Raw genomic sequence first — 25,944 nt, 5'->3', positions numbered from 1 at the left:
GTCATTAAAAATAAAAAATAATTTAAAATAAATTACTTATATTTTTATAGAAGAAGAAATGAACATTCTTAAAACGACATTTTAAATCTTTTTCAAAACTTCAAAGATGTTTAAATGTTTTAATAAATAAATAATGAACAAATAATTGGTCTCAAATCTATATTTCTTTCTTTTAACATAAATTGTAGCATTTCTAATTTTATTATGTATATATAATTTTGTAATGTAAAAAAGTGCGTTGATTTAATATTATAATAAATTTATGAACATTAATCTGACTAATCTTTTATTCTTTAATAAATTTTAGCATCGAATGGTAAGCGGCATTGGAGAAGCAGGTTTTCAAATAAGCATAGATTGAAATGATTTGCAATAATAATTTATTAAATAGATAGTAAAAATAGGAAGCTAAGTATTTTACAAAAGCATCTATAGGTCGATAGTGACATTAAGATTGTGCATGAGCGGAGTATGCGAGATTGTGCGCAAGTTGCGACGTCGAGAGTTGATCCTGATCTTGGAAAGATCTGTATTGGGTTTGATATTCCCATCCGTGAGCAATAGGTGCAGCGTGAGTATCGGCGGCAATTTTTTTGCAAAGTTGGAAGATGGCCATGCCGACAGAAACGATGAAACTGAAGAAAGAGAGCTGCAGGGCGTTCCAGGCCTTCAAACCAAGCACACCTATGGCTAGAGGGATCAGAGTCATCGCCTTCAGCAAGACGAACACGAGTATAGGGATGATAACTTTCTTTAGCTTGGATCTACGAGCCTCATCGACAGCACGACCCTGACCGAACTTGACGTTGAAGATGAGTTGATTGTCTTCGATGTTGCGCGAGCTCACCTTCACGGTGGAGTCTAGTGGCAGCTTAAAGGTTACGTCGTGAGAGGCCAAATAAGATTGTACAGTATCGAGAAAAGAACTTTCGCTACGGGCAGACGTTGTCTCAATGGGGTACGAGTTATGTGTAACTTCAACCGTTTCGGATATCTGCAAAAATAGAAACAGTAAAAAGGTTATATTAACGTTATGTATAAGTTATTTACAGAATTTTATTTTTACAAAGCAAAAATTTTTATTATTTATTTTCACAAAGTGAAAAGAAATAAAAAATAATAAATTAAATTCTGATAACTGTATCACTATTTGATTTATATTTAATATATGTATTAAGAGAGTTACTGATACTTACCTTGAAGTTATCCTTGCTGAAGATTTGATCGAGCAGATTAAATATCTTGAACTTCATGCAAGCAATCTCGTCATTCTTCTGCGAACACTCGGACCTAGATTGATCTACCATCTCATCCATAGCACTTTTCCAGTTTTCATTCTTGGTTGGTTGTGCAGCAGCCAACGCTAATAGGCCGCATAAGATGAAGATCTTCATGGCGTTGACAGAGAGTATATCCGTTCTGAAGATTCTTGAAGAAAATTTGTATTGTACACTTGTTCGTGGATAATGAATAAGGACGATCGCAGCACGACGACTGATGCCAATGAGTTGGGCAGTACGGTATTTATACGAAGGCCTATCATTGAATCACACAACGCACATTGAAGAATCGCGTAGCATGCTCCCGAACACTTCCCCACTTCCATCCGGGCATGGATTTTCTTTTCGTTCAGTATGGTCTTCGATTATTGAGGCCTCGCTACAGATCATGCTACGACTACCTAATGAGGGAGGAGGATAGACTGAGCAAACGTGAGATCGCACGACACGCGGCACGCGACGCCGAATCGGGATGGTGCCCCCGATAGGTCATACGTTTCGCTCATGAAACGCGATGGAATCTATGATATTAATGAGCAGTAGAGTTTGCTTTCCACGAACGATATCGGAAGACCTACTTGTGACGGTAGTCGTTCATGGAATATTTTTTAAGCACAGCTTGAAATTAAATTTTTTATAATGAACGCAGGTAGATTTTATAATCAAATTTGATTCTTTCAGGTGAGAGCGGATTTAAAAAAGTTATTAAAAATGATAGGAGGATAGAACAACAAACTTAAGGTTTTTTACGACATTATATAGAGCTTTATCATTGGATAAAATTGAAATTTTAATTTATAGCCAGTATAAATTACAGTACATAATAATTTTTTTGAAAATAGTATAAGATATACAAAAACTAATGTAATAATATGTAATCAGATTATTTAATTCAATCTTTATTATTGTAAAAACAATATTTTGTACTAAATGATGACTTTCAATTTTATTTACATAATTTATTAAGTCATTCTTTAATAATTTGCTTGATCTTTACATTCGATTCGTGCAATAATTCTAATAATTTGAATTTTAATTATTTAGTCCTTTTAGTCATTTGTTCTTTGTAGTAAATAATCGGAAGTTATGTATACATAGTAAGAATTCTTTATCCTTGACACCAAAGTTGTTGTAACATTGGCATTGAGTCAATCACTCATTCATGCCACGATTATAGCTTTCCACACCAGCGCTACGTTAAAATTCCCTCCTATCTCTTCATGTTCTTTTCACGTCTCCTTATGTCGTTAACCTGATATCTAGACATTACTAATTTCACTCTACCAGACCTAATTAAAATAGCTCCTGAACGAACCTAAAGGAAAATAGTTCGTTCGGGACACATCAGCAATGCGCATTGCGTGCGAGTTTCTCGCGCGAAAATGCGCATAAGGTACCATTGAAGACTTTTCTGTCTTCCTGCCCGACTTCTTTTTTATCGTAACAATGAAACGACAACTGGAATTTTGGGTCAAGTTTGCATAAACATTCAGGCCATCTATCCGATGAAATGTTGATCAATATCTTTCGTATTTTGTATAAATAATCTATTCGTTTTGCTCTTAATCTGTTTACTGGAAATAAATCAAGTTTACGTATGCCAACAAACGTTCCATAAACTGCAAAATAATTCCTGTATTACTATATATATTTAATTTTCTAGAGAAACAATATTTTTAAATATTTAAGGATCGAAAGCAATAGTACAGATTACATAAACCAACAATCTGCATAAAATTAAAAAAAATTTTATTTAAAACAATTCTATCTTAATATTTTTTAATGTGTTTACGCATTTCACACACTCCACTAATTTATTCTATACATATGCAACTTCAATTAATATTAAATTATTATACTGATTTTACTAATAATTATTTATTTACATTACGAGAAAGCAAAGAAAGAAAGAAATCACTTTTTCAGTTTTGAAACTTATTAAATGTTCCATTTCTTATTATATATCTATTTTTTTATTTATTTGTTTATTATTCTTTTATAAGTTATACTATTTTTTATTACTAAAACAATAGCGTTCTTACATCTAAAGAAAACGATAATTTATATATGTATTAAAACAAAATATTGAGACCAAAGCGATAAAATTTATTTAATGAATTCATATAAAAATTTTTATTTTACATAAATAATACAGGTGGAATACTAACTATAATAAATATTAAATAAATCTACACATGATAAAGTGATCAATTTCGTTTTACACTTTTATTTTCTATAAGCTCTATAAGGTCCATGAGCTGCATTGTCCCAATGAGGGGGGTGTTCTATAGGTGGATGTCCGTAATGAACAACCTCATAAGCAATTTTCGGTTTAGTCAGCTTGAAAAGTATCATCGCTCCGCTGAGAACCATCGATAGAAGACCCAAAGTCAGTGCTTTCCATGTTTTCAAGGCGATGAGGGCAAGAGCAAGAGGTACTAAAGCAGTGGCTTTGAACTTGAGACCAAGTAAAAACGGTATCATTACTTTCTTGACGAAACCACGACCTACAAGTAGAAATAAAATCTGCTTAAAACGTCCTTCAAGAAATCTTGTATTATTAAAAATTATGACATATTTATAGTTATTTTTCGTTGCAATGGCAACTAATGAGTTTATAGGTTTATACTATAAACATGCAGATTGTAAAATACAGAATGTAAGATAAAGTCAACCGGAATTTGTGTTATTTGTATTAAGTTACCTTGCTCATTAGAAGAATCACTAAGAGGAATCGTAAGACTCTTTGGCATGCTGTCAACTAAAGATCTAGGGACGATAATGGATCCCACAATCGCTTCTGGTAGTTTAGCTTCAAGTTGATGGCTTGACAAGTACGCATCCAATTTCTCAAGCATCATTGTCCGTAGGAATTTACTCTTGGATGAATCTGCGGCATCGTATTGTGAAGGAAAATAATCTTCCGCTTTATGCTCTGGCACGTCACGAGATTTAACTATCGCTAAATCCTCTGTAATTGCTAATTTGTCTTGTTTCACGGCATTGGTAATGTAAGCTAATACTTTTGGTTTAACACAAGATAATATAGATTCGTTATCTGTGCATCTGAAATATTTCAAATTCGTATGTTATATAAAGTATCATATATTTATAAGATATTATTATTTTAATCTTGACATTTTAATTTGATTTAATACATATAATTTTTAATAATTAGAATTATAAATATTGGAGAATTATAAGTTTAACTTACTTGTGATAAATGTCTTGCAAGACATCAACAGTAGTTTCTGTTTGTTGTGCGTTAATGAAAATGGCCAGAAGAGCTACTGACGCAAAAGTGGTTAAGATCCTCATGGCGGTACCACCGATTCGCCAGACTAAACACCGAATGCCAGTACGGTCGAAGTCAACCGGGTTTTATAGCTGATGGCAGTCGCATACGGTCGATGAATTTTGATCACGGACGTGTTGCTGACTGGTTGAAAGAAAAGAAGAAAGCCTCATTATCTAGGGTGTCAGTATTTTCACGACTTTGTGCGCCGTCATCTTTCTAGAATGATTTCGATTTCGATATCTGCACGAAATACTAGTTCCGTTTTTAAATTATGTCCGTCAATAAACTATATTAAAATGATATTTATTCAGAATACTTTTCAATAAATTTATAATTCTTTTGGATATTTCTACAGCGTGACTTTTACTGCTCAACAAAATTTAAAATTTTTTTCTGTTTTTGCAATTATAATAAAAAATACGTTTCTGTTAGATGTATTAGTCAAAATACAAAACATTATAATTTTATATGTGATATTGTAAAATTATAGTTTTTACTTTTTTCTTTTCTTAAATTTGAAATGCTTTAATTTTAATGTAAATTTTAATAAAATCAAACGAGTAATTCATAAATACTTTAGTTTGAAGAGCATATTTTTAATCAATTGTATTTATATTTTATAAAATTAACAGATAGGATGATTTAGTAGAGAAAAGAACAAAAAATGTAAAGAAAACATAATTTTATAATATTATAATATTTAGAATGATATTACATTTTTTATATTATTTTTATATTTACTCAATTTAACGATTTTTTAAATGCCTCTGTCAATCAGGAAATAGAATAACAATACAATAATGTATTTAAATTAATTTGTTAATTTAATTAAATAAATTTAATTATTTTAATTATTATTAAACAGGAAAGTTATAAAAGTTGTTCACATAATTACTCATGCAATGTTAGAAAGAAAAACAAATAAATAGAATTTTAAAATATTTATAAGGGACCATTTTCATTCAAATATCCTATGTCGTTTAAGAATTATTTGCTGTTAATAGTATCGAGTACAAACCTTGTAGATGTAAAGATAATACATATGAAAGTATAACATTAATTTAATGTTTTATTGCGCATAAATTAATATACGATCAGGCTATATATATTTAATTAAAAATATTTATTTTTTTACATTGTTTTTCGATATTTGTATGCTGCGAAGGTTAACATAAAGTTTAAATTAATAAAAAATAATATTTTTGGGTATGGCACCCGAATATGTAGCAGTATCTAATTAATTATCTACAAATAGTTCTTACATAATAAACGCACTCTTAATTAATTTTTATATAAATCACACGTATTATGCAAAATTGTAATACGTTTTTAATATATTTTTAATTGATTAAAACAGCGTTTTAAAATTTTTTTTATACTTTGCACGTAATTATAAAAGACACAAAGTCTTCCTGAAATGATCTAATTAATTTGTTTTATAAATAATCATTTAAAAATATATACATGTATTACATTTGTAAAGAAAGTTCCTTTTTTTATTTATAAAATATTATAATGGATACCTTATGTCCTGATTTTGAATATGCGTGCTATCTAGGCACTTTTTATATTTTGACCAAAGTTATTCCATTTTGGTATTTTCTAGTATTTTATAAAATAAAATATATATATATAATATTTTATAAAATAAAAATACTATTATATAAAATACTAAAATGGAATAAAACTTTGTTCAAAATTAAAAAAAAAATGCCTAGATAGTACGCATATCCAAAATCAGCACATAAGATGTCTTAAAATCTTATGTTTCGATTTTGACATACATACGTTCTGTGTGAGCATTATCAAAATTATCAAAGTTATTCTAAGTTTAAGCGAAAGTTACCCTTTATTATTATTATAAAATGGATAAAAGTTGCTCGCATAACTACTCGTACAATTTTAGAAAAAACGAATAAATAGAATCCCTGTGTGTTTTCCGGACATGAATCTATTAAATTAGTAGGGGAAAAGATTGTAATATGGGCCCCTGCTAATGTATAAGTGCCAATTAAAATTTTATTTCACCTAACATCATCTTATAAAAGATTTTTAATCTGTTCTTAAATAAATATCGAAATTATGAAATAATTATTGCCATGACTAGCGCAGCCTTTTTGTTGACAATAATATTTATTTATTATGACGTAAATCAAAGTTTCTTCATTTGATTTTCAATGTTAAGTTTAACATGATTTAAGGTTCGTCAGTAATGAATTTTTACTCTAAATTAATCTTTAAAATATTATTCTGCTTTGAATAAGTAAGAAAACTTGAATAATTTTTTTTACTGAGATATAATTAAATGTAAGTTATTTATCAATGGTTCTATATTGAGTCTCCTAACAAGTGGGTAATGTAGGCCCTAGGATTTTAAAGAAAAACATTGAAAAGCATTATTTTCGCTAAAAATCCTTATGATTATTATTTTAATGATTTTAAGAAGTCTCTAGAAGTATCTGTGAAACAGGAAAGAAGTGGTAAACACTTTCACAAGGGCAGGATCAACGTGAAACTGTTACTAACAGAACGTATTCATGAAAAGAAACTTCTGAATCTGATAATATCTCAATATATTCATAATTTTCTATAAATTCAATTTTAATTTGGACTTTATGAGAAGTCCAAATAACTTAGAAGAAATCAGATTCTGTAAAAATATAAGAAAGGGTGCCAACTTTACATCGCATTTAGATAATGTCATCATAATGTCTTTTTTCATTTTATGAAAACTGTCTTAATCATTGCAAATGTGTTTTATATTTAACTTAAATCTCTCTCTCAATAAATTATATTGTTTACAATATTATTAACTTGAATATAACTAAAAAAAATGGCGCCCACATTATCACTTTTTCCTCTACAATTTCTCCTGTTATTTCTTAAAATAATATGAATTTCGAAATCACATGAAAAATTATAAAGCTCGCTTAACTCATAAAATGCCACATAATCCAACATAATATGAATCTTATTATCTAATCATATTTAATGATAAATTATTCTTGGAGACAGTGATTTTACTGACAACGCGTCAATAAATTAAAAACTTTGACACGCCATCACAAAATTCACTCCTTTTTTTACTCCTTACTAAATTCGGTCATTAAATTCGAAAAATTGACATAAATTACAACAAAGTATAACGTTCAACGTGTTGATCAGCATCTTATTAACTAAATTAATTGCTAGGATTAGTACGACAGATGGACCTGTCCGCAGGATACCTCAATTTTTTTCTAATAGGAAAATTAATATTCATATGATTCACGCACGTCTCATACATAATATATTCATAAATTAATGCATGGCAGTATATCGTCGTCTTTCTTATAATGATATTGCACAACGTTATGACGCTGAGCTTCTAATATAATTTCTTCGGCCTCATTGAGCAAATATATATGTTCATTAGTATTCATATGAGATACATCCGTTACGTTTTAATTGCAGATTATGTGAGTCGATATAAATTCCACATTACGAAGTATTTATTCGATATTACTATGACACGGATATGTTTTAAGACAATCTCCACCATTTTGACCGTGTCTGGCTGCATTCATATATCTATAGAACTTCTGACTGGACATACTTCCTGTTACATCATGCCTGAGTTCTTGCGGATCTCTGAAAACATATGTAATTTTTTAAATTAATCTTCAAAAGGCATAATATTTTTAAAAAGTATCGTGAGAGATTATACGTCTCAATTAACGTGCTTGTTTTGAGCCGTGTCGACCCGATTCATGTTATTTTCCTTGCTCGTTACCGGATAATTCGATATACACGCATTACTTTGAAACGTAATTTTGTTGCTCCTAAATAGAAAGTTACTTTTCAAACAGCTACAATTATGCGTAAGAGGATTGCCCGGCGAACGAAACGGAACTGTACTATATTTCCGGTCTGTCGCGTAGCCGGCTTGAAAAGTATAATATTTTCATTTCATATATTTCATGCCAATTGTTAATAACATTCTAAACAAGCATCAATACTCAAGTTAGGTAAGACTAGTATGATGCGCGAAATGGCATTCACGTCATTAAGAAATGGCGAAAAAAATGATATAAAGAAAAGAAAGAAAGAAATAGAAAAAAGAGAGAGATCGAGGAAGAGAGAGAAACCAACATGACCCGATTAATGTGATTCGGAGCGCGCGGGCGATCTCCACCTTTCTCTTTGTGATGTGCGATTTAATCGATAAGCCACGTAGTTGCTATTTGTTTTATACCTGGAAAGTTCATTCGACACGAGGTTACTGTGCGGTGAGTAACCCGTCGGATTTTTGTACATGCTGCAAACAAGCATCTCTCTGCATGTCTCCTCATAGAATCTCAATTGTCCGAAGATATTCTCCAGTCGAGCGATTATCGGGCCGTAATACTCGTCTTCTGTGTCCTTTCGCGAAATCGACATAGAAGAAGATGCGGCAGGTGTCAAAAATCTCTGGGCCTGATTTGGGTGAATCGGGCGTATGTTTGGCGCAAATATCGCGTAAGAGTTCTTGATCGGTGTCTTTGCACCAGACACGAGGCCTGGATTTACCGAAAGTATAGCGGCGGAATTTGGCTGCGCTGCGGGTCGTCGGTATCCGGAATAGACCAGGTTGTGGGCACTAGTCACCATTGAATTGTCTAAGTACGAAGATGCGATTGGCTTTACGTTTGACGCATATTGAGGCAATCCGTATGGGCCTGAGTACGTAACTCCCGAAACTGAAGTTGGAGCTGGTACTACACGAGTTATGGTTTGACTGGAATCTTCATAGGGTTCATTCTGAGGCTCGATACCCCATTCCTTTAGTTCTTCCAAATCCTTCCGATATTGAATGTGAGGATGAGCGTAATCGGGGTAAGCGTTTAAAGTGTCATGAGAGTGATCGTAGTACGTTGGGAGAGGTACTGGAACCGGTACGTGATGATGATGATGAGCTATCTGAAATAAAGATTTAGATTGTTTTAACATTAATTAATACTGATAAAAATATTTCATACGGGTATTTTATAATTAAAATGAGAATAATTCGTATGCATACCTGATGATGATGATGATGGAACTTGGTGGCTTGGCTTGAATAGTAGCTAGAGCAAAGCTTAAATATGTGAGCAAATGCGGGAATGAAAAAGAGTAGCAATTTTAGGAAAAGTTTCTTGGCAGCTCCCACACCGAAGAGAAATGGTATTATGAATAGAAACTTCACTTTAATTAACTTGATAATTAAAAGGAGTGCCAGAAAGCTGGTCAACAATTTATTTTGTATGAATTTCTCTAAAAATAAAATAAGACATTATAATCTCCATCCTTAATATTCTATAATAAATATTAAAGAATTTGATTTTTCTTACTGATTTTTTTAAAAATTCGTCCCTGCTCTTGTACACCTTCAGTTCCAAAATCTACCCTGAGCAGTGCACCGTTCTCGTCTATCTCGCGCGGGCTTATCTTCATTGTGGCACCCTCAAAGAAAAATTGCGGAAGTTGAATTTCATAATTACGAGTTGACAAAAATTTCACTGTTTTCCGCCGCAGAGCGTTCGTAATCTCTTCAAGTGGCGATTCATCACCAAACTTTCGATCTTCTATCTCTGCTTCTTCGGCTTCATTTTTACAATCATCCATGTCGATATCCACAATATTCTCATGAACATCATCACGATTTTCTCGCTTAGGACACGTATCATAAGTGATATTGTTTTTCGTAAGTGTAAGACCATCGAAGATAGTGATATTGTCCCTCTCGATGAATGCATTGTCAAGATACGTGTATGCATTTTTTTGTATGCAAGAAAACGTCACTTTCTTTTTACAATCCCTAAAAAGCCCGTGCCAAAGCTCATTTCCGGTCTCGTTGACATTTAATGTGTTAAATTTTAAGAACTGCGCGTACAACCTGAATTTTTCAGCACTAAATAACTCCGAATACGACAGTGTCATCGAAAGACACAACAGGATTAACGTCGTTCCCCGATACATCTTCAATATCACTTGCGGAGATTTAACTACGTTTAATGTATATGCATATATTTTATTTGACTTTTATTTATGTATGACCAGAAGTGTGAGGTAGCGTGCCGGAAGTCTCAAACATGTGTCTTAAACTGCACGCTCTGAATATATATGACCGGCACCAACTACTTGTTTAGTAACATGAACCGGTACACTTTTGATTTCGCGAAAGGGTCATCATCACTAGTCCACGTGCACGTCGGATTCTTTGGTATCTACTCGTAATCGTTACACATCCTTCCTACTTATTAGAGTCGTCGCTCAACGATCGATTCTCCCTCTCTTCTTCGTGGCCGAAAACTTTATCGCGACCTTCTCTCACCTCTTAGCGACATCGATGGTCCTCTTCTTTATGATTCGTTAGCTCTGTCGTCGTGGTCACGTTGCATCGCAGACGTCAATCGTCATCTTGATGACCACTATTATTCGCATCGCCATCATCACATATGATTTAAATTCTCTATGCACTTTTGAACCGTTTTATCTTCTTCACCCTCCTTCTTTCTTCTTATCTCGTTCGTCAAGATGCGGTACGTTCAATCTCTCGCTTTGCACTAACCACGAATCTCTCCGTTCTCGGTTACAATTCACCTGAGCGTCAAGTGTGTCAAAGGCCCTCCTACTCCGTCAGCGAGCTCCTCCGTGGAAGGTCATTATCGTCTCCTCTCGGACTGCAACCAACCATGCCTGTACTTATACACACACATGTTTAAGACTGTCCGGCTCCTAACTACGGACCTGGTACATAAATATGCAGTGGGGTACTTTTTGGAAGAGCTCGCACTGTCTCTCGATCGAGTTTGAATGCCACGTCTGCTCGTCTTTCCAACATACAGAACATTTAGAATATCCGGTAACATTTAAAACATAAATTATATACATTAGTGTTTATAATATTTATGATCTAATTACCTTAAGTTTTATTAGTACACTGAAAAAAAGATTGGCTGCTGCAGCAAATTAGATGGTAAAATATGGCATAGCATTTTTAATTGGTTGCAGCAGATAATTTTTGGTTGTGTTAGTCTATCGGAATCCTATATTGACATTGCAGATAGACTAACGCAACCAAAAATTGGCTGCTGCAGCCAATTAAAAATGCTGTGTCATATTTTACCATCTAATTTGCTGCAGCAGCCAATCTTTTTTTCAGTGTATAATTTAAAGATATTTTTTACTGTAAGTGTATAAGTGTAAGTTGGAATATAACATGCTTGCAAGAGATAAGAATTAAATAAATTAGTGAACTTTTAAATTGCAAAAAATTTACCGTTTTTATTGTGACGTGATATACTTATGATATACTTATTATTAGACATGTTATAAATTTGTATTATGTAATGTTATAATTATTATATAACATAAATGTATAGGTTTATAAAATATAATTAGAATGTATATATATATATATATGTGATACGCAATAACATTATATATATATATATATATATAAATTGATCGTAACTTCTTTTTGTAATTTGCTTTTTTGAAAAATAGTAATGACAAAATTTTTCCCGTAAGCGATCGGTATATTAAACTATTGCATATAGCATTTATACAAAGTTATATATGAATCTAGTATGCGTCCCGCTGTAAATCCAGTTTAACTTCCTTATCTTATTTATAGCAAAATAATAACTGGATTTTAAATTAAATTTTTTATTAAATGCAGTTATATATTATTTTGAACGTGAAAAGCTCTATATTCAAATTATTTATTTTAATTATTAAAATTGTAAAGTGAATAAAATTAACCGTAACATAATCAATTTAAACATAGATATCTTAAATATAAATATAAAACAAGTGTGTGTATATATATATATCTTTGTAGATATATTATAAATAGCACTAAACATTTTTCTTTTTTAAATTTAATTATTATTTACAAAATTAATAATGTGTCTTAATAACATGTATATTTAAAACGCAAAATATTGTTCTTTTATTGAACTAGATATATTACAATTTTATGATAAAAGGAACTACTCTAAAAATTTAAATTATATCTAAAATAAAATAATTTTTTGTGATATTCAAACAACTAACATTAAGAAATAATTGATTAAGAACATATTTTATTTTTTGCTAAAATATGAATATAATTATAAGTTATCATGATGATTAAAATGATTAATAAATGTATCCAATTCCTTCATAAATTAAATTATTTCAATTTTTAGGTACGTATCATATATTGAAACATACTTTTAGATCCGTTAATATAATGAAATCCATCAGTAAATCACAAATTAATGATTCATTCTTTAGGCTAATACTGCATCATACATATGCCGTATCTCTTTACCGCTACGTTAGAATAATATCAATACAAAAGCGTAAATGTGTTAAAAAGTGTAATAATGATAAGTGACCACAAACATTATTATTACATGTGCAAAAAGTTATGTTAAAATAAGTAATACTCTTAAAAATTACTTATTTATTTTATTACTAATATCGCAATACTTTTACTCTAAGAAATAATATTATTTATTTTGTAACTAAACACGTCTTTAAAAAGGCATTTAATCGAGCAAGTTAAAAACCTGCTTTATAATCTCCATCAATACGCATTAATATCAGTAAAACTTTATAAAATAAACATCACTTTACTACATTTCTCTCATACTCTCCAATCGCTTTTCACTAATAGATTCTTGGTGAAGGTGTTCTCCTTATTCCAGCTAAAGAGGAGAAGAGTAACTTCGAGAACATAGAATCCAACCTATATCTGCCTAATGATAGATGTATCTTCTTCAGTATGCTAATAATGTTCATAAACATCGATTTGTATCAATATGATAATTATTAAAATATGAAGATGTTTGTATGTAGCATCCATCGTAACATTTAGATAAATACAAAATCTTGAAATGTGTTTTAAAACTTGTTTCTTATTTTTTCCGTTCTATTAAATCAACTTTTTACAATTATAAAATGTCATAAATATACTAAATCATTATATTCTTTCCCATTTTCCCCTCTTTTCCTTTTCTCTAAATTTAAATTTTAAAGTTTTATTTCTACACATAAAATAATAATATTGTTAAATGTCGGACTCTTATTCTATATAATGTTTCTGTAAAAGTTTTCTGGATAAATTATTTCTCATATAAGAACAAGTTTTGGAAGTAGCGCATTCATTTCTCAGAATCTGAATTCAAAAATATGGAGGTCAAGTTCATACTGGTACCAACCTCTAAAGAGACTAAATTTAATGTCTCTTGGAAGCCTTTGACCAAGATGATCTGGTGGACCAAGCGAGAGGACGCAGTTTGACCGGATAAATTCCATTGACCCACTAATGTAAGGCGCTAGGTAGGTAGGTTGAGGCATATGACCGGCTTACACGTTCGTTGCCAAAAAACGATCGTACGCACGTGTACACACGTGGAAAGCGACATTCACAGTGTGACAGAATTTTACACTAGAAATTTTGTTCCACCACAGAGATTTGTCTTTCTCTCATTGACGAATGCAAAAATGTGCATGCAGGTACGCGTACTCTCTTATTTTATCTTACTTCTTTAGAGCTCTCGATACCCATGGAGGAACAAGGGGCTCGTTCAACAGTCCAGCATAACCTAGTTATTTCTTAGTCGTAATTTATCGAATGTAATTTATGGGCGACAAGGTTATCGAATATTTTTCCATTTTATAGAAATGAAGACAGCAATAATATTAAAATTTGCGTGCTTTTAATTTGCCCAGTTTTAAATAATATCATTAGATAAAGACTTATTTATAAAGTGTCAAATATTGATTATATGTTAACTTTAATTTAATTTTAATTTATTATAGCACTAAAGTTTTTAATATACAATTAATTACCGTGCGATTAATTTGATATTAAATAAGTGCATCAATTACTAAAAATAAACCAATTGCAAAATCTATCTCAAGTAATTCACAACACAAACAATTTATTCTTCAAAAAAATCCTAATTATTCTTGAGTGTTACGATATTACGACGCAAATTGTATCTTCGATGAAATTTAATTCGAAAGTTTTGTGATTTTGTAATGATTTCTATATTTATTTTTCCAATTTTTCTGTTTTTTAATTATTATACTGAGTTGTATTTGCCGGTTTTTTATACTTATTTGTCATTATCGTGAGTTCGATTTGACAGTGTTTTTAATTATTATATTATATCTTACAATTTCTACAAAAAGAAGCAATTTGTGTCGATCTGACTGTGACGGATTATTTGAGATATGCCAGTCGCTCGTAACTATGTTAGAAAGTATTTTGAGTTATAGACATAGCTGGAGAAAATCAATTGTGAATCAGAAGTGTAAACTTCAATGGCGACAGATCCGACGGAAAGTATTTGTCTGCGGTGCATCGAAACTGGTTTGTACGTGTAGTACAAAGTGAACCAAGCAACTGGGACACGCCACATATTGGGTGACCAAAAAATTAGCTTAACATTTAAAAAAATCCATTGTATGGTAATTGATAATTATGATCATAAAAATTTATGATCTTCTAATAATCTACTAAGAAATCTTAGAAAGAGTAACTTTTTATTTTCTCCAATAACACATGAGAAATATTTTCAAATTCTACTTATCAGAGTAATTAAAAATTTTTTATACTATGTATAATTTTAAATCCAATAATAATTTATTTTATTTCAACTGATTTTATTAAATATAAATTATATAATATAATAATTTAATTTATTTTAAATCAAATATAATATATTTTTAATCGCATATTAAAATTATAATAATACATTAAAATATTATAGTTAAGAATAGATGAACGATTACCCGTCAAAGCGTCAATCATTATTTTTTCATACTCATTTTTTTACGAAGAGTGACAACATTTACTCACCCACTTACCTGTCTCCTACTTTTTACCACAAATCAGAGACATGCGAATGCAATATTATCGCACGTCTCTGACGGAACAAATAGCCTACTACACATTGCCTCATATTATGCAGGACTGCTGTACAATTTCCGTTACGTCAACTGAGACAGGGAAATGGCTTTCGACTTTTGTAATAAACTTCCAGACACAGATAAATAAGTAAACGAAAATATTATATGAAATACGTACACAGAAATAAATATCAAGAATAAATACATGTACTTGTAATATGAGTACTTAAGTTAATATTAACACAAATAATATATTATAAAAATTTATCTGAATACCGAATTTTCTTTAGTATAAAAATAATTAATCTTGCAAATTCTTTATTGCTATTTTTATAAAGGAGTATAAACTTTTATTTTTTCTAAGGACAGTAGCAAAAACAATGTATTACGATATTTTCGAAATAATATATAGTAAATTAAAGTTAATCATTATTGCATAGATTCTTTTTAATAATTGATCCTGAAATGCGGTAACATAGGAAAGTGATCCTCAGACGTAGAGTTGCGCGTTGCACCTATTTCCGGAACAGTAGGAATCTTTTGTGTGTGTCGAGCGGCACGAACACTTTCGCCGATTTTCCTGATTAGTCGCGAAAAGTAGTGAAGCAGTCAGTAGCATCCTGTTGATCAGTAGGTTACCTAACGGTGATTGACAGATAAGCTTGCGGTTTAAGCAGGCGCTTCCCCATCAAAGAAGCTAAAGGAGAGCGCCCCAAGAAAATCAAATGTGCGACCATAAACACGCATGCTCCATGTATCGTTCATGACTGACAAATCCGTCTACCGTTTCTTTTTTTGAATCAGATCGCATTGCCACCGAAAAGACGTGTCGTGAGTTTCAAACAAACAGTCAATATATTAAAGTAGGCCGATCATCGCATGAGTAAAAACTTCAGACAACTTAAGAATTCGTATGTAACATTTGCCATGCAAAGTATAACTCTAACACTGAATTTATAAACCAAATAACCTTAATTTTAAGTAAGTAAAATATTAAATTTTAATTCAAAGATGCACCATGTCGTATATTTTTATATGTATACAGCGCTAACTTAAAATAATATTTTTTAAACATTAATTATAATATGAAATTTATAATTGTACAGTGTCTTTATTTTTCATATTTCTTACAAATTTTTTTTTAATTTTAATTTTATTCAACAAAGAATTATTTTATAAATTTTATTGAAGAATGCTTCTTAAATCGTGCATTAAATTTTTTAATTTTTAATCATTATTGTAATTGTTTTTATAAAGTACAGATAAATGTGCTGAATACCTTGGTACCAAGCTACGTCATTTTAATATTTGAATAAATTAATGAATTTCGTCAAAAATAAAATTCCAAAACAAAATCAGCTTAAAAATTTATGTGATATTTAAATTTTGAAAAGATTTCAATGATACACATATCCGCGGTCACACAATTTTTGCCTTAAAATAATATGCACACATGTCGAAGAAATAAAGCGATGAAATAAGATTTATGGAATATGACGCAAAAGAAAAACCGTTATAAACGTAAATATGTTTTAACTGTTCTTCAAAGTAATCCGTACATACATCTATTCAATCTTGAACTTGATTGACTATAAGAATAGCTTTCGACACCTAGTGTCGATGTTCTTCGTACCGGAGCCTCTCAATCGGTATACCAGGTGTACCCGATAAAATGGATTCCGTATACTTCCAGCAACATTCAAGGTCAGTTACTTACTAGATAGAAAGTCGTAGAAAGAAGCTTGGAAGACTCTTCAAAAGATTGCGCCACTATTTTGCGCACCAAATTAATTAAAATCTTCATATAAATGCTTCTATAAAATTAATATATTATCGTAAATTCTTCACACATACAAGAATAGAATAAACAAATAAATAAAAATGATATATTTCTATCAAAGAGAAAGTCTTTTTTTTAGATACTATTTTCGTTCTTAATTTAACTTTTATTTTAAATTAAAAAGTATTTGAAATATTATCAGTAAAATAAATTTTTTCGTAAGATGTGTAACAGTTGCAGTACCATTTATTTAAAAATACGTATACATGACGATATAACTAATAACTGAAGATCTAAATTTCACGTAACAAAGGTATATTTTTAGGTCGTAACTCGGTTTGCTGTAATTTAATTTCTTCATTTGAATTTGTTGATAATACATTAGAATTTGTTTTTTCAGCTGTAGCCTGCCACTCATCTATATATACCGCATTTGTGGCGAATTCATGAGTAACAGATTGCTCCGTGGTTGTCGTTGTATCAACAGTCTTTTCAATTACATTTACAATACTAATAGGTGGAGTCTCGTTGAAGATGAAACTTCTTCCTTTTGCATTTACTATCGCTTCTGACTTCAAATTATTCTTTGCCGAACTGGTACTTACGTCGGTGTCTCCGTCTTGGTGGAAGGCGGAGTAGCCTGGGGTGTTCCAATTAGAAATTCGAGAACTGGAGTTTATAACTGATGATGGTTCTTGATAATCCTGATAGTCCAGATAATCAATACTTTCTGTATTTGAAATAACTTCTCCTGTCATTGGAATGCGATTAAATCCATTCGCAATTTCTGTCTTAATTTCTTTATCGTATATCATCGGCCGTTTGTGGAAACTACGACCCCATCCACCGCCTCCATAACCGCCGCCTCCTGAAGGTGAACCATAACTACTTGATGGAGGTGCACCATAACTACTTGGTGGAGGTGCACCATAACTACTGCTATGTCCGCCACCGCCACCGCCACCGCCCGAAGATTTTGTAAGGAGTACTATCTCTTTGTAGTCTGGAAGCCGTTATGATATCAAAGATGTTAATCGTTACTCAATACTTTACAAGAGAGTATTATTTAATTTTACATTACTTATAGATCTTTTTGAAAGAAAATTTAGACAATTGACTTCTTGCATTGTAGACGTTAAAATGCAATTTATAATTATTTAAATTTTTTAGTAGAGCACCAACCAAAAATTAGTGAGAGCATTGAATTAATTATAATTAAAGGAGGGAGTCTAAAAATGACCAAAATTGGCCCTGAATGGACACCATTAAAACCTATGTAGTTATCATTTTGAAAGTCCGTACATTCATGGAATAATGCTTATTATATCTAGAAAAGCTTGGGAAACCTTCCAAAAATAATAAATATAATAGATCGTTTAAACGCTCTGCAAAGAAACTCATTGTTTCTAATAAATGATGATAGATTTCAAAATTAATGATGTGTTATTTTACATTTAACACAAGTTGGATTATGAAATGCTATAAGAATACACTACCAGGAAGATTTACAAATATACAGGATGTCCCATTTTAAATAATGCATTAATATTTCTCGAAAACTATAATAGATACTGAAAAATATTTCAAACAAAAGTTGTATGGTTTGGAGGAGGACATAAGAAGGTACCATTGATTTGACCTTGGGTGGCGTCTCCGAAGGTCAAGATCACGTCGATTTTTTTAAATGGAACCCCCTATTTTTCATTACATTTTCTTGTAGCTTACCTCGAGAACTTTTAAAAACACTATAATAAAGTTATTTTTCATTAAGTACTTTTCGAGTTATAATGCTTGAAAGTTATAGTACAGCCGGCATTAGCATTACGCAAGGTGTCCGATTGACAGCTAAAACCTCTTGAATGTTGTTCAGGATCATGTGCTGGATAACATTTGTCAAGATCAAGGCCATTGGAGATTATTCTTCTTATTTTCTTTTTTGCATTAAAAATTCATTTTTACGTAAAAATGAAAATAAGAGATACAATCACCAATGGCCTTGATCTTGACAGATGCTATCCAGGTTATGATCCTGAACAACATTCAAGAGGTTTTTAGTCGCCGATCGAACATCTTGGGTTAATGCTAATGCCGGAGGTACTGTAACTTCCAAGCCTTATAACTCAAAAAGTATTTAATGAAAATGAACTTAATCATAGTAGTTTGAAAAGCTCTCAAGATAAGCTACAAGAAAATGTAATGAAAAATAGGGTATTCCATTTAAAAAAATCGACGTGACCTTGACCTGGCCTTGACGACGACACCCAAGGTCAAATCAATGGTATCTTCTTATGTCATCCTTCGAATCAAACAACTTTTGTTTGAAACATTTTTCCGTATCTACCATAGTTTTCGAGGAATTTTAATGCATTATTTAAAATGATACACTGTATATTTGTAGATCTTTCTGGTAGCGTATTCTTATAGCATTTCATAATCTAACTTGTGTTAAATGTAAACACACCATTAATTTTGAAATCATCGTTTATTAGAAACATGAGTTTTTTTGCAGAGCGTTTAAACGACCTATTTTATTATTTTTGGAAGGTTTCCCAAGCTTTCCTGGATATAATAAGCATTATTCTATGAATGTACGGACTTTCAAAATGACAACTGCATAGGTATTAATGGTGTCCATTTGAGACCAATTTTGGCCATTTTTGGACCTTCTTTAACACAATTAGACACTACAATTAAACAAAACATAAAAACGGCAATTTTACCCCCTCCTCCTCCGCCGCCTCCTCCTTTCCAAGGGCCTCCTCCTCCTCCTTTTCCGAATTTGCTCATCAACATCATCATTGAAACCATTAGAGACATTCCGCCCATCATCATACTTTTTAACGACATCAATCCTATCATATTGAAAAAAAATATTAATTTGACTATTATTTTATCATAATTTGATGCAATTTTAAAATTTTGTATAGATATAAGCAAAGTGATTTTTATATCGTAGAAATATATTTGCACGAGTAAGAGAAAATTCGAAATGGTATAACAACATTACCTATGAGCTTCATTTTAAGCATCATCATCATGCCCATCATCATCATCTTGCATTTTCCGCCTTTGCCTCCACCACATCCACCTCCACCTTTCTTTCCTCGTCCTATAACAAATCACATTTAACAATTTAGTACTATAGAAAAAAATAGTTTCCTGAACAATGTAAAAGTTCTAAAAATCTCTGAAATCTCTGAAGATCTTAGACCGCGATAAATTTTAGCACATTACTTAAATATTTTTAAGATATTCTCTTAGTTTATACTTCATTTAATGGCTTTTGTGCTAACCTTCTGCTACAGCTGTCTCATCAAACATCACATCAATTTGATTCTTTTCTTGCTTATTATTCCATCTAGGCAGCGTGATACGCAGAGTAAAGGAATCGAAGAAATCATCTACGCTGCGCTCGATACTGACATCCGAGTCATTCATAGATCGAGCATTGTATCTACGTGCTATTCCGGTCTTCACCAACTTTACATCTCGTCCAAGTAATGTGATTTCATCGAGGCGACCTACTGTTTCTATGAAATGGATAAAGCGTTTTTTGATGCAACCAAGCGAAAATTTGATAATGCATTTGCCTATGTCCCTTATGGGAAACTCCGGAAAATAATCATCGTTCTTATTTTTCACTGAATCATTCCTAACCGATGGAATGACCTTTAAGTCGATTTTGATGCCATTCTTTTTGAAGTTGAATATTTGACGTTCGATTGGTATCCTATATAATTCCGTATCAAGAATGTAATCCTTAACGTTTCGAATTTCATTTTTTTCGTACGTATTCACGTGAATCACGCACGTGATCAACAAACAAAGGATGAGCATAGATTTACGCACTTTTGCACAATAAAAAAGTAAACGTTGATATCAATTCCAATGACAATGACAACGAAGATAACTTTGGGAGGAATACTGGCTATCACTGACTGATCTATGGGTCATGACAATCGTTTATATATATTGAGATTTATGTCATTCGCGGTATTCTCCCATCGTTTTGTCACGATTGTCATTACTTGTAGCGAGACAAATAATCCTCTAATAACAAGGCTGAAATGGTAAATCAAAATTATTTATCAAGTTTTAGCCACAACCATGGATCGTATACGTAACAATAAAACATATATTTCCAGATATTGCATTGTGATCTGCTGTAATAAGCTGACACGCTTATACAAACATTTAAGACAGTGACAGTTTGTGCCACTTCTAAATTAATTATACGTGTAGAACAGAAATTTAAAACATAAGGATTTCAAAGTTCATAATTGCAATAAAAAGACGAGAATAGTAACCAATAATAAAAACATATTTAATAAACGTCTGTTGATAAAATTTGTATTATTTAATTTATGGGAATGTTTGATTATAATTTTTTATCATTACTTTTACACTTTCTGTTTGTTAAAAGAACCTTATTAGTTTAAAAAGTTCTTTAATACTTTTTTTGTAGGAAATATGATATAAAATTATTATTTCTATTACATTAATAAAAAAATAATGATACATATTAGGATTCGCATGCGCCTTGAGAATCGCAACACTTTATGATCTGATGCAAAACTGACGTCTAACGACCATTCTGATGGTCTAACGTGGTGAAGGTGCTGGCCTTATTACTTCTTAATTGGTCCGTACATTCACCTTCAGAGATATCTATGTTTAACAGTAACGCAAATGTAATTACCGTAACAGAAAGTACGCGTACTTTTTAGCGCGTGATGTACTTGTATAAATGTATTTACGCCAGATAGGTAGAAGAGTTCAGCATAATTCCTTCATTCAAACTAACAAGTTCCTGATGATTATCGCTAAACAATAAGACAAATGTTTATTTTACCGTAGATAAAATGTATCGTGCGTACTCTGCGATTTATTAACTTTTTAACTGTTGCAGTTGTTATAATAATGACAATACTAATGTTTTTACAAATGTTTTTTTATTATTACAACTTTACAATAACGAAATAAATAATTTCCAAAAATCATGTACATGATCTTGGGCAACTCTGCGTACTCGGCGATGATACACTTTCTCGATAGGTATCAGTCGAAAATGCAACAGTGGCCGCAATAAATACCTATATGACTATGATAATAAAGGTGATAACTTGTAGATCAATGAAATGAGATTGAACGAGATCTTAGAAGGTAGAAAGTGTGATGGCGAAAAAGAAAGACAAGAACAATGAAGAGCAATAGAGTGAGATGAAGAAAAGACGTAGACAGATAGAGAGAAAAGTTGATAGTGCTTGAGAATGAAAGATAAGAAACAGCAAAAAAAAGTCGGTGAGGTAGAAATGTGCTAAAGATTTTATCGTGTATCAGTGGTGTGCAAACACCTTGAAGTTGATTAGATGATTTTAATTCTGCAGAAGCGATCTACGATCGTGCGCGTTGCCATATTTCAACACGGCCTGTTGAAGAGAGTCATGGACGGTATCGAGAGACCTTCCGTATCCGGAATGTCCGTATCCATGTCCGTGATGCTCCTCTGAGCTATGCGTGTGCGAGCTGGAATATACCGGTTTGCTAACAATTTCGTACGTAGTCTTTTTATCACCACCGCTCGCTAAAGATTTTAATCCAATGATTGCTGATAACATTAACGCCATGAGACCGGTCATCAGAGCTTTTCCAGCAAGAAGCGCAAGTGCACCGAATCCAATCGCGCCAAGAGTTCCCTTCATCATCATCAGACCGGCCATTAAGCCGCCATAACCACCTTTATCTTTCTTACGTCCTGTTAAATATATAATCATTATCATTATTATCTTAAATTATTTTATTTTATATTATTTTTTATATATGTATAACAAAACAGAATTTAGTGATTTGAAAATATACATTACAATTTTCATAAAAAATTATATGAAATTGTAAAATAAAACATCTTACAAACCAATGTTAACTGATGCGACTATACGAGGATTCCATAACTTAATTTACAGTTTTGCTAATAAATAAACAATAAAATTCTAACCTGTTTCAACATTTTGGTTGCCACCCAAGCCGAGTTGCGTAAGTGCCTCTTCGTTGAAGCTTCTGGTAGCTTCAAAAGTTTTCGGATCAAAAAGTTTGATGGAAATCGAATGACTGTTAAGATAACTGCCGACTTTGTGAACCAAATAGGCATCCAGCCTCTTCTCAACATCATTTGGGAAATCCCTCGCCAAATTGGCGACTACATCCGAAGCTGGAACGTCAGCGGAACCATTCTCTTTGATCACAGATACACCCGGTAAGATACCGATGTTTTCCTGCTCCGACAATTTATCCAGGAAGGATACCACGTCCAACTTAAGACACGTGGCACTATATGACTTCCCGCAATCTTTGTTCAAATTAGATGCCAGATTTTCCGGCGCATCTTCTACCAATTGCCTCGTGGTGCGTCTTTCGATTTCTGCGTTGGCGCAGCCCGAAAGAAAAAGTACCAGAAGAAGCAGATGGCAACGTGATAACTGAACAACGTGCGTAATTCCTTTCATTATGAATTTTTGAATGTTTCCCTGAAGTCTGACTGGAGAACAAATTGGTGCAGTTATTTTTTTTCGTCCCAGGTCTACGGATCGCCAGTAACGTGACGATATCCTTGAAGACGAAGGACCTTGAAGCTGACGGATGAGACGCGTATCGTGCACTGGGCATACCTTCGGATACTTGCAGTATATATAGAGCGAGTCAACGGATAGTCCTTTTTCCTTTTTGCCTTTCGGTCGTTTCATACATTCTCCGTAGTCGAGAGCACCAGGAACTCTCTTCTTTGCGGACGTTGAAGAGGAGGCAGGGGCCTCTTGCAACCGTCCAGCAGCAGTGGCGAGAGGGAGCGTCAAATAGAGCGGAGAATTCGAATCTGAGTCAAATTTACGGAAAATAACGAGTACCAATGAACGAATATGAGATGATGAATGAGAGCGAAGGCTGATCGCATCAACGCTAATTCAATCGTGTTAATGACACAGTTAATGCATACGCAATCAATCTTAAACAATGCAATTATTTTTTATGAGTGCATCGTTACTATTTATATGTTTACCGATGTTGCAGTCCATGTAGATTTTCTCCATATTATTTTCACTTTTAGGCACGTTTATGTTGTAACCAACTAGTTTATAAATATCGAGAATTACATTACACAATTTTTTTTTGCAATATATCTTAGCTAGAAGTTATTCATCGATCAACGTCAAATCGATACTGATTCAACGTTAATCGACTAATAATTTTTTACTGGGATTCGTAGAAAAAAATTATAATTTTTTCAATTAACAAAAATTATAAAAGTATAAAAATGTTTATGTAAAAGTCTCTACAGTCTTTTCATATAATTATTTTACAAAATAATAAACATCTGGACTATAATGTAGGACATATAATATAAAGTATCTCTGATCCGGATGCCTAGAAATCGCTGTTGCACTATCCCTAGTAGCACAATTTGTTGGCACAATATTGGCCCAATATAACATTTAAACAATGTATCGCCAATAAGTTGTTCCTAAGGGTCTCGCAAAAAGATTAATAACTATTTTATAAAGGTGAAATTAACTTGAGATTAGAGATAATACTGTGATAAAAGGATCGATTAATCAAAGCATACGTTAATTACCCGGATCGACAATCGCTATTAGTGTTCGATTGCCCAGTGCGAAATCACTTTCGATTTCAAGAATGAAACCAAGAGAGCGACAGCATACATTGTGTTTGCGAATTTTGCGAACTAAGCGCGAGTAGAAATTGCGAATTGTTTGAAAAGTTTATCAATAAGTATATCGTGAAAATTATCGCGGGCGAGGCGAAACGAGACGGGAGTCCTACTTTAAATCAGCCCAGTTTAGCTAGCTCGTAGGAGATCCGATTTTCGCGCGCTACGCTCGAGCAACGGCGCTTCAGACGGATATACCGATGTGAAAGTACGCAGTCGATTTTCACGGGTAATCCGATGAGGTCTTATCGTTGCGTGCGTGTATGCGTATGCACAATACGACGACGCATGCATATTTCGATATCACACGTTTGCATGCCATGCGGCAGGTGTGTCGACTTAGAACGGACTAGCCTTCTTTCAAAGGCATCCATTTCACGATTTGTTGCTTCCTTTTCACGTCGTGCCTTCCTTTCGTTAATAATTTCTAACACGTCATGTTGATTTTATTCTCACGAAATTATGCGCGACAAATCGAATCGATAGTGGGTGTTGACTTTACGATCGTAAACATCGCCGAAAAGAACAGCGTGGAACACAATTCTGAAAATTTTTTTTCATTTATTTCTGTTCTTTATTAAATAAAAAAACCACAGCAATGAAAACAGGTATCTTACGCAGATTGGATTCAGTCGCGCTCATTCACGCATTTTGATGTTGCAATTTTTATTTTATCCTATCAGATCTCACTCAAAATAATCCGTGTTATTAATTTGTTTCTTATTGAGTTACAAGCATTAGTTGAAACCGTAATATTGCACAGTATTTGGAACACTTGATAAAAAATTCAGTTGTTTTTATCTCGCGATTTATCCTCAAGTAACTTATGACAGATGAAGAAGGATAGAAAGAATGTATGTAATAAATAAAAGTTAATATTTATTTAAATTTTTTTAATAGACCTTATATTTTCAAATTTTTCATATAAATTTTGAAATATGTTGAATTTACATCAATT

At 32.2% G+C, this 25,944-nt stretch overlaps 5 protein-coding genes across 5 annotated transcripts; all 5 read right to left on the bottom strand.

The window, feature by feature from the left end:
- Positions 1-382: 382 nt before the first annotated feature.
- Positions 383-1,482, bottom strand: Osi19 (DUF1676 domain-containing protein Osi19). The gene is made up of 2 exons (XM_018455504.1): positions 1,197-1,482; positions 383-994 (listed from the first exon to the last, which is right to left on the bottom strand). Exons 1-2 carry the CDS (start codon positions 1,392-1,394, stop codon positions 449-451), a joined length of 744 nt encoding a protein of 247 aa, XP_018311006.1. The 5' UTR covers positions 1,395-1,482; the 3' UTR covers positions 383-448.
- Positions 1,483-3,441: 1,959 nt separating this feature from the next.
- Osi18 (DUF1676 domain-containing protein Osi18) lies at positions 3,442-4,621 on the bottom strand. The gene is made up of 3 exons (XM_018455591.1): positions 4,495-4,621; positions 3,985-4,346; positions 3,442-3,787 (listed from the first exon to the last, which is right to left on the bottom strand). The coding sequence occupies exons 1-3, from the start codon at positions 4,596-4,598 to the stop codon at positions 3,507-3,509; spliced, it is 747 nt and encodes a 248-aa protein (XP_018311093.1). The 5' UTR covers positions 4,599-4,621; the 3' UTR covers positions 3,442-3,506.
- A 3,233-nt stretch (positions 4,622-7,854) lies between these two features.
- Osi17 (DUF1676 domain-containing protein Osi17) lies at positions 7,855-11,144 on the bottom strand. The gene is made up of 4 exons (XM_018455428.1): positions 9,927-11,144; positions 9,617-9,849; positions 8,813-9,516; positions 7,855-8,208 (listed from the first exon to the last, which is right to left on the bottom strand). The coding sequence occupies exons 1-4, from the start codon at positions 10,552-10,554 to the stop codon at positions 8,070-8,072; spliced, it is 1,704 nt and encodes a 567-aa protein (XP_018310930.1). The 5' UTR covers positions 10,555-11,144; the 3' UTR covers positions 7,855-8,069.
- An 8,720-nt stretch (positions 11,145-19,864) lies between these two features.
- On the bottom strand, positions 19,865-21,291 carry LOC108727136 (uncharacterized). The gene is made up of 4 exons (XM_018455093.1): positions 21,224-21,291; positions 20,560-20,996; positions 20,274-20,375; positions 19,865-20,118 (listed from the first exon to the last, which is right to left on the bottom strand). The coding sequence occupies exons 1-4, from the start codon at positions 21,289-21,291 to the stop codon at positions 19,865-19,867; spliced, it is 861 nt and encodes a 286-aa protein (XP_018310595.1).
- A 966-nt stretch (positions 21,292-22,257) lies between these two features.
- Osi16 (DUF1676 domain-containing protein Osi16) lies at positions 22,258-23,937 on the bottom strand. Its single transcript, XM_018455799.1, has 2 exons — positions 23,262-23,937; positions 22,258-23,021 (listed from the first exon to the last, which is right to left on the bottom strand). Exons 1-2 carry the CDS (start codon positions 23,767-23,769, stop codon positions 22,642-22,644), a joined length of 888 nt encoding a protein of 295 aa, XP_018311301.1. The 5' UTR covers positions 23,770-23,937; the 3' UTR covers positions 22,258-22,641.
- Positions 23,938-25,944: the final 2,007 nt, after the last annotated feature.

Source organism: Mycetomoellerius zeteki, unplaced genomic scaffold (assembly GCF_001594055.1).
Source record: "Mycetomoellerius zeteki isolate Tzet28-1 unplaced genomic scaffold, Tzet1.0 scaffold113, whole genome shotgun sequence".
Classification (NCBI taxonomy): domain Eukaryota; kingdom Metazoa; phylum Arthropoda; class Insecta; order Hymenoptera; family Formicidae; genus Mycetomoellerius; species Mycetomoellerius zeteki.
Note: the sequence above shows the minus strand (reverse complement) of the source record. Positions and strands in the feature narration are given on the sequence as shown.

Excerpts from the sequence above, each read along its gene's own strand:
- Osi18 (XM_018455591.1), bottom strand. The coding sequence starts at position 4,598 with ATGAGGATCTTAACCACTTTTGCGTCAGTAGCTCTTCTGGCCATTTTC. Across the intron at positions 4,347-4,494 it reads TTGCAAGACATTTATCACAA|ATGCACAGATAACGAATCTA; the intron begins GTAAGTTAAACT and ends GAAATATTTCAG. Across the intron at positions 3,788-3,984 it reads TGATTCTTCTAATGAGCAAG|GTCGTGGTTTCGTCAAGAAA; the intron begins GTAACTTAATAC and ends TTCTACTTGTAG.
- Osi16 (XM_018455799.1), bottom strand. The coding sequence starts at position 23,769 with ATGAAAGGAATTACGCACGTTGTTCAGTTATCACGTTGCCATCTGCTT. Across the intron at positions 23,022-23,261 it reads CAACCAAAATGTTGAAACAG|GACGTAAGAAAGATAAAGGT; the intron begins GTTAGAATTTTA and ends TATATTTAACAG.
- LOC108727136 (XM_018455093.1), bottom strand. The coding sequence starts at position 21,291 with ATGACAATCGTGACAAAACGATGGGAGAATACCGCGAATGACATAAAT. Across the intron at positions 20,997-21,223 it reads CTCAATATATATAAACGATT|GATACCAATCGAACGTCAAA; the intron begins GTCATGACCCAT and ends GGAATTATATAG. Across the intron at positions 20,119-20,273 it reads GCTTAAAATGAAGCTCATAG|GATTGATGTCGTTAAAAAGT; the intron begins GTAATGTTGTTA and ends TCAATATGATAG.
- Osi17 (XM_018455428.1), bottom strand. The coding sequence starts at position 10,554 with ATGTATCGGGGAACGACGTTAATCCTGTTGTGTCTTTCGATGACACTG. Across the intron at positions 9,850-9,926 it reads ACGAATTTTTAAAAAAATCA|AGAAATTCATACAAAATAAA; the intron begins GTAAGAAAAATC and ends TTTTATTTTTAG. Across the intron at positions 8,209-8,812 it reads GTGTCGAATGAACTTTCCAG|AGATCCGCAAGAACTCAGGC; the intron begins GTATAAAACAAA and ends ATATGTTTTCAG.
- Osi19 (XM_018455504.1), bottom strand. The coding sequence starts at position 1,394 with ATGAAGATCTTCATCTTATGCGGCCTATTAGCGTTGGCTGCTGCACAA. Across the intron at positions 995-1,196 it reads TCAGCAAGGATAACTTCAAG|ATATCCGAAACGGTTGAAGT; the intron begins GTAAGTATCAGT and ends CTATTTTTGCAG.